The sequence below is a fragment of the Astyanax mexicanus genome, chromosome 5 (assembly GCF_023375975.1).
Source record: "Astyanax mexicanus isolate ESR-SI-001 chromosome 5, AstMex3_surface, whole genome shotgun sequence".
In the NCBI taxonomy this organism is placed as follows: Eukaryota; Metazoa; Chordata; class Actinopteri; order Characiformes; family Acestrorhamphidae; genus Astyanax; species Astyanax mexicanus.
This window is the reverse complement of record NC_064412.1, coordinates 34246153-34253476: the sequence shown is the minus strand read 5'-3', so window position 1 is coordinate 34253476 and position 7324 is coordinate 34246153. Positions and strand designations below refer to the sequence as shown.

Here is a 7324-nt window from a genome sequence, read left to right as displayed (position 1 = left end):
CTTAACTGTGATAAATGTGGTTTAAAGAGAAAGAAAAAAAAAGATTAAAACATAAATCCATATTTTGTACACACACACACACACACACACATACACGCACATATAGATATGTTAACCACTAATACAGTTTTAGGGTTTCACGGATTCAAAATAATCACAATATAAATCGCACTCGAAATATTCGGTGCAAAAATCGCAATTAGATATTTAGCGAGAATCGTGCAGCCCTATTACCTGCACGAGGTGCCTGAGCGTAGGCCTGGTGCTACAGTGTTCACTCTTGTGCTACCACACGGTTATGCTGACAGTGTTGCCAGATTACATTGTAATTTCTGTGACAATTCTGAAGCAAAAAGAAACCAGCGTGGTTCCAATTTTAGCTTTTAGCTTTGTTTTAGTGATGTTTTAAGTGTATTTTTAGAGAATTGCGTTAGAAGTGTTTCAGTCTCACACTCTCCAGAGTCACACACACACACACATGCGCACACACACACGCACACACTTCACCTCCCGGGGCTTTCGCTTGCCCCCCATCCCCTCCCTCCCTTAGACTCCCGAGCACTTTTAATCCATCCAGCAGCAAATATTTACCCGTCACATTGTGGCTCTCACAAAGCAGCCATTGTGGGCCCGGGCCAAGATTACGGAGGCCAGCTGAACTGTTAGTATTAACGCTCTTCCTGTTTATGTTCATAAACACGCCCGCATAAATAGTGGCATTGTAGAGTAAACTCAGCAGTCAGCAGCTCTTTCTCCTCAGCACTATTGTTGTGCAGAGCTGAGATATTAGCCACCGCGGGGATTCACAGCTTGGGCCTTTTTTTTATTTCCCGCTCGGGTTACGAGACTCGGCGATACATTCAGTAGAAAAACGCACGCTGAATAAACACAGTTATCACTGCGTCATGATGTAATTGTACAACAATCTGAGACTTTCTGTAGAAAATACAGATTCTAAATATCGTCGCTGTCCAATAAAAAAAAAAGTATCTGTAAAAACAAGAAAAAAAGCCCCCCAAAAAAACTTGTACATTTTTAAAGGAATTTAATTTAAAAGAGTTTATTTTAGGTAATTTTTCAGATTCTATTAAGTATTTCTATTGGTCCATTTATTTACCCTTGTGTTATGTTTAAATTTACTAACACCTTTTATATTTGGGGTCAATTTGACTACATACATTTATTATATAATAAACTTTTTTACCCAATTGTATGTCACATGCTATATTCACTTCTTTACTACTGAAATAGCCATTTTAAAATTTCTACTCCCTCCCCCTTATACAACCAGAATACATGTAATGCGACTATGGAGAAATATGCAAATCACCATAAAATCTCATTAATTTTGTATTTTAATGTCTTGACATTATTTGTAAGTATTGGTAACACTTTCTATGAATGTCATCTTTATTAGACTCTATAACTACATTTATAATATCGTCGCTGTCCGATGAAAAGCACGTATCTCCAAAAACCGGACTGTTTTTAATTTGATAATATTGGGTAAAATAAACAACAGATAACGCTGTTTACATATAATTTAGTTCTAAAATTCATATATATTATTTTGATTTCTTAAGTTCTATAGTTTTATATGTTAAATGGACTTACGTGCTTTGTACACGGCAAAAAGGACATACGCGGGTGTTCCATACGCGGGCGTTACAGTGAATTCCAGAGTCACGTCCACCAAGCTGCGCAGTTTGAACGCTCTCCTTACACTCTACCGGTATAAATCATGTTTTAACGGGAGCAGAGTCTAGTATTACTGTTATTGACTAAAAATCACACTGAATCCTTAGTGTGACTTATTGTTTCCATGCTGGTTTAATATCTGACGCGCGGAAATGCGCGATCAGCTGATCCTCATACCCCAAAAGAGACCAAACATTACATTAAAAAAACTACGAAAATATTTTTCTACAAAACGGGTTTTCCCCAACACAGCATATTTAAACAGTTGATTATATTAGCAAGACCTGGACTGTTTACATATTGTTTTGCACAATACCTTACTGCCTTTTAAAGAGGCAGGATGCATGCTCCTGGTTTCCTCTGCTCCCACCTTTTGGAATCAACCAATGCATACGTCTTTCACAAATCAGTTTAGCCAGATAACTAGCTAGGAAATTCCTACTGAACAATTCTTAACACTAAAATTTGAATAATACAGAAATCTAATTCAGAAATACTGCATTGTAAAATATTTGTTATATTTTAATCTATTCTGCATCAAGAACACAACATGACAGATATTTATAGATTTATTAAGAAATGTTTTACTATGTCACTTAGATACCTTTCAACTAATACAAATTTAAAAGTTACAGACAATGTAATTTATAAATCAAGTTATTATTTACTGTACGAGGAAACGTCAATCATTTAATAAAAACCTCATATAAATTTCAGATATGTACAAGAAAAAACATACGAACCAACAAACATTTCAATAGAATAACCTGTATCAACTACTAATAAAATGTTATATCTCTTTTTGATAAATAACTAAATTCCATGTAGATATTGGATACAAATCTGAATTACTTGTGGGAAATCATTAGGAAAACACATAAATCATGTTTTGAGACTCACAGTCAGACTCAAGAAAATGGTCTGTGGCTTTTTTTTTTTTTTAATGTACACACGTGAGCCAATTCCACATTAAACAGTGAACCTGCAGACTGGTGATGCATATCACTCATAGTTAAGTGAATCATAAAATCCATGAAAGTCCTTGGGAATGAGATTCTTAAGTTCTTGGAGGTGCTTGTATTTCAGCGCCTTGATTCTCAGGCTGGATGTGTACAGTGGTAGCACTGTGGTGTCACTGTTCCTCTTCCTAAGAGTGGGGGAGAGGTAAGGTGTCCAGTCATCTGCATGGACAGTTTTGTAGTCCATGGTACCATCCACGTTGTACCTGAGAAGAAGAGGGTGAAAAGTAAGAATGGGAAAGGGGCCAGGAGATCAAAGGAAAACAGAGGGAAGAGAGCAAATGGTAAAAAACACAAAAAGTGTGCAAATTTATAACAGGTAAGTATAACAGGTAAGTATAACAGGTAAGCATCTAAGGTAGGTATAACAGGTAAGCATCTAAGGTAAGTATAACAGGTAAGTATAACAGGTAAGCATCTAAGGTAAGTATAACAGGTAAGCATCTATGGTAAGTATAACAGGTAAGTATAACAGGTAAGCATCTATGGTAAGTATAACAGGTAAGCATCTATGGTAAGTATAACAGGTAAGCATCTAAGGTAAGTATAACAGGTAAGCATCTATGGTAAGTATAACAGGTAAGTATAACAGGTAAGCATCTATGGTAAGTATAACAGGTAAGCATCTAAGGTAAGTATAACAGGTAAGCATCTATGGTAAGTATAACAGGTAAGTATAACAGGTAAGCATCTATGGTAAGTATAACAGGTAAGCATCTAAGGTAAGTATAACAGGTAAGCATCTAAGGTAAGTATAACAGGTAAGCATCTAAGGTAAGTATAACAGGTAAGCATCTAAGGTAAGTATAACAGGTAAGCATCTAAGGTAAGTATAACAACAGTTTAATATAACCAGTAATGATACCAGGGATATATCAGTCGGGTGGTGATAAGAACTGCCATTATCTTAATCGCGAATTAAGATTTTGAAAAACTTTTTTGAAGAGTTTGTCTGTTTTGTTAATTTTTTATTTATTTTTATTTGTGCAACTCAATGAGACATAATTGAGCGTACTAGAGTGAGACAGATGAGAATCTATGTCATGGAGCATACCTGATAGCCCGGAGGTCAAACACAGTTGATTCTCCAGGGTTTTTGCCAGGACGGATGGACTTACAAAGCTTCAGCTGTGGTTGACATATTGCACATTGTACGGCCTGGGATTGGACCGTGCTGCTCTGATCACCGTGGCATACTCGGCTGGAACATGGATGTCTCTGTCTCTCAGTCTTCTCTCTATCACGCTGTGCACGGAGTCGCATTCCATTTGTGTATGCCCTTTTTCCAAGTACTTCTGGGTAACGACCTTTTGCTTCTCAGTTGCAAACTTCAGCAGAGCATTGCTTAAAACTATGTTGCGATTTTGATAGCTGCATCCATCACTCCATAAGATGTACTCATCATGCATGCTGTGTTCCTCAAGGAAGTGGATGATACATGAAGCAAATTCATTAGCTGTGAGTCCACCTTCCCCTTCATGCCACAAATAATTAGTAGCATCATGGGTTGCCATGTTGTACATTGTGAAGTTGTGGACACCAAGCTTGGTTTTATAGTAGAGTGCTGAGGCTTGAAGTTTGGGGCAAAGAAGTAAACCCTGCAGATCCATACACACCACCATTGTTTTCTCAGTTGCATTGTTTTTATCTTCCTGCTTGCTCACTCTTGCTGACTCCTTCTTCCTGCAATGTTCTTCCCATGTGCCAGCATCTATGTTTCCAACTTTATATGAACAGCACGTATTGCACTGATCTTTCTTGGGGTGAAACAGCGAGAGATTTAATTTGTTAAAAACGCTACTGAATACTTGTCTTGAAAGAGACTGGACATTATTTTCTGCACAAGCATGGGTGTATTCAGAATGAAGATGACTGATGGATTTAAAAAGAGGTTCCAAGTACATTTTTGTAGAGGAAGATCTGCAGTAATGAGATGGAACCTTAGGAAGGTCCTTTAGAAACTGCTGAAGGAACTCAACCTCTTCATTCCTGATGCTGGTTTTCTTTATCTTTTCAGGCTCTCTCCGGCCAACCCAACTTAGAAAGCACCACTTGATCCCTAGTGTTGAAAGAAACATGCTCTGACATACCCTGGTCCTTTTGCCATCCACTTTAAGGTGACACAGAATCGATGCTGACCTCCTTGACTGTTCTTCTCCTGTCCGTCGTCTTCTCACAGGGCCTACATCTACCAGTGACACAACATACATTTTCCTCTCCCTCCAGTCTAATTTTTCCCAGAAGTATTTAAAAATTGCCTCCCTGTCCGCTTCCTGTATTGCTTCACAGTGCAGCTTTTTTGATTTCCTACAAAATACAGACTGGCATGGCCTACCCATTTTTCTTTCTTCCCTCATCACTTCCTCATTTTGCCTTCTTCCAAGATATGACTGACCCATCATTCTTCTCCTTTTCTGATTGTTGACTTTCCAGGTCTCTGTGTTTGTCCGCCTTTTTGGTCTTCCCATGCGAGACTCTCCACCTAAAGCCTCCTCAGCTACATCATTTTCTTTATTGCCCTCTTGAAGGAAAAAAAAAACAAACATTCTTACTTCATTTCAAGTGTTTAATAAAAAGAAAAAAAACACAACGAGTGTCCCAAACGCTAAAGTGTAAAGTGTTACTTTTCATATAACTAGCTCTGAAATTATTTCTAGAACAAAATGTTAAAATTCAAGTTATGAAATTAGTCTTGTCATTTATGTTACATTGGAATTTTAACCTTAAACAGGTAAGTATCTCAGGTAAGTATCTCAGGTAAGTATCTCAGGGATTTTGTATCAATATTCAGAACCGGGTCTGAGCTCTTATGGGATAACAAGTCCATCCGTGTGTGTGTGTGTGTGTGTGTGTGTGAGAGAGAGAGAGAGACACACACACATACCCACTAGTTCAGATCCATTGTGTGCCATTTGATCTTGTCCATCAGCAGCATCCTCTTGTCCAGAGATATTTTTTGAACAATGTGCATCTTTAATAAAAAAACTACAGAAAAATGTGTTATTTGCTTTCTTGCATTTCCAGTGCTCAGCCCAATAGATCTCATAATTACGTGTCCCAAACCCTTTAAAAGTGTGTTACTTTTCATATAACTAGCTCTGAAATTATTTCTAGAACAAAATGTTAAAATACAAATTACTAAATTATTCTTATCATTTATGTTACATTGGAATTTTCACCTTAAAATATTAAGTTATGTACCCCCTTTCTCATGTAATAAGAAATAAACAGGTAAATATCTCCGGTAAAGTATCTTAGGGATTTTGTATCAATATTCAGAACTGGGTCTAAACTTTTATGGGTTAAATAGTCTCTCTTTCTCTCTCTCTCCCTCTGTGTGTTTTTCAGACACATACCGTCTTTTTCGGATTCATTATGTTCCACCTGATCTTGCACATCCTCAGTGGCCTGTTCTTGTCCAGAGATATTTCTGGGGCAAAGTACATCTTCAATAAAAAGAAAAGAAAATATTGTAACAGTGCCTGCACTAGTTGACCGAATTCAGGCTTTGTTTTGAAGAGTAAAAACTTAAATTCTGAAATCTTTACTCTGTCTGACTTAATGCTAATACACATTTTCCATAAACCTTGCTCCTCACAAGAGGACTCAATGCATCCTAACACGACTTCTTCTTGCCTTACAGCCTCACCCTCTTCCTCGTCTTCCTCATCTTCCTCACTAAACACCTTTTCTTCCAGTGTCCTATCATACGGTACATTTACCAGTGCACATAGCTCTTTTAATGAGAGAGACATTTCTGGTCTGAAAAAGACAGATTTCACACAAAACATAACGTTAACTGCCTGACCCTCGGTTAACTAGTTAGCTAGCTAGCTAATGTGTGTTTTAGACAACTAGCTAGCTAACTTAGCTGGCTAGCCTTTAAGTAAGTTAACCTTATTACGAACGAAAACCTGTAATAAACACTGCTCAAATGAAGTAACATAGAACTGTGACACATATTTACATGTGTTAGCGACTAGTTAAAGCGGATACAGTTTAATTCTTACCTTGAGTGTTTGAGCTACGCTGCCGGAGAACAACTTTCTTCACGTCCACAGAGAGAGGGGGCGGGGGTTGGGAGGAGGAGATATGCGGTTTGACAGACAGGTCTAGCAGCCAATGGAGATACGCGGAAAACGGATGAGCGATTTTTCAGACTTTTGATTGGTCATTTTCATCTTCACTTGTATGGATAGGTAGAGATGCATTCCCACATTCAACACATGAAAAAAAGTAAAAAACGCAAAAATTGGAGATACGTGTTTTTCATCGGACAGCGACGATATATAATAATGCATTCATAAGGCATTATAAACATGGCTATAAATATTTATAAAAATGCATAGCCCACTATAGCCATGTTTATTAAGCATTAAATTTACTATAGCTATGCTTATGATATACATGTTAAAATAGTGTATATCTATCATTAATAATCCAGTCCTGCAATGAAAAAGTATGTCACTTTACGTAGAGCGCACAAAGACCTGTTATAATACATTATAATTGACTATAACCAATATTATATTTAAGACAAGTATAATTCATGAGTGGTTAAAAACATATTTATAGGATTACTGAGGGCGTGTTTATAAGTTGGAAGC

At 37.3% G+C, this 7324-nt stretch overlaps 1 protein-coding gene and 1 long non-coding RNA gene across 4 annotated transcripts; one reads left to right on the top strand and one right to left on the bottom strand.

Annotated features, from left to right (window-relative positions):
- Positions 1-2254: 2254 nt before the first annotated feature.
- Positions 2255-6976, bottom strand: LOC125802230 (uncharacterized). 3 transcript variants are annotated; one of them, XM_049479572.1, is made up of 5 exons: positions 6728-6968; positions 6074-6163; positions 5602-5688; positions 3772-5238; positions 2255-2923 (listed from the first exon to the last, which is right to left on the bottom strand). In XM_049479572.1, exons 3-4 carry the CDS (start codon positions 5627-5629, stop codon positions 3842-3844), a joined length of 1425 nt encoding a protein of 474 aa, XP_049335529.1. In that variant the 5' UTR covers positions 5630-5688; positions 6074-6163; positions 6728-6968; the 3' UTR covers positions 2255-2923; positions 3772-3841. The 3 variants fall into 3 exon arrangements, 2 of the variants coding, with proteins under 2 accessions (XP_049335529.1, XP_049335530.1); XR_007439247.1 differs by lacking the exon at positions 3772-5238 and having other exon boundaries at positions 6728-6976; XM_049479573.1 differs by lacking the exon at positions 6074-6163.
- On the top strand, positions 3140-3716 carry LOC125802232 (uncharacterized). The gene is made up of 4 exons (XR_007439252.1): positions 3140-3218; positions 3258-3335; positions 3388-3439; positions 3544-3716. It is a non-coding gene; the product is annotated as an uncharacterized LOC125802232 (long non-coding RNA).
- Positions 6977-7324: the final 348 nt, after the last annotated feature.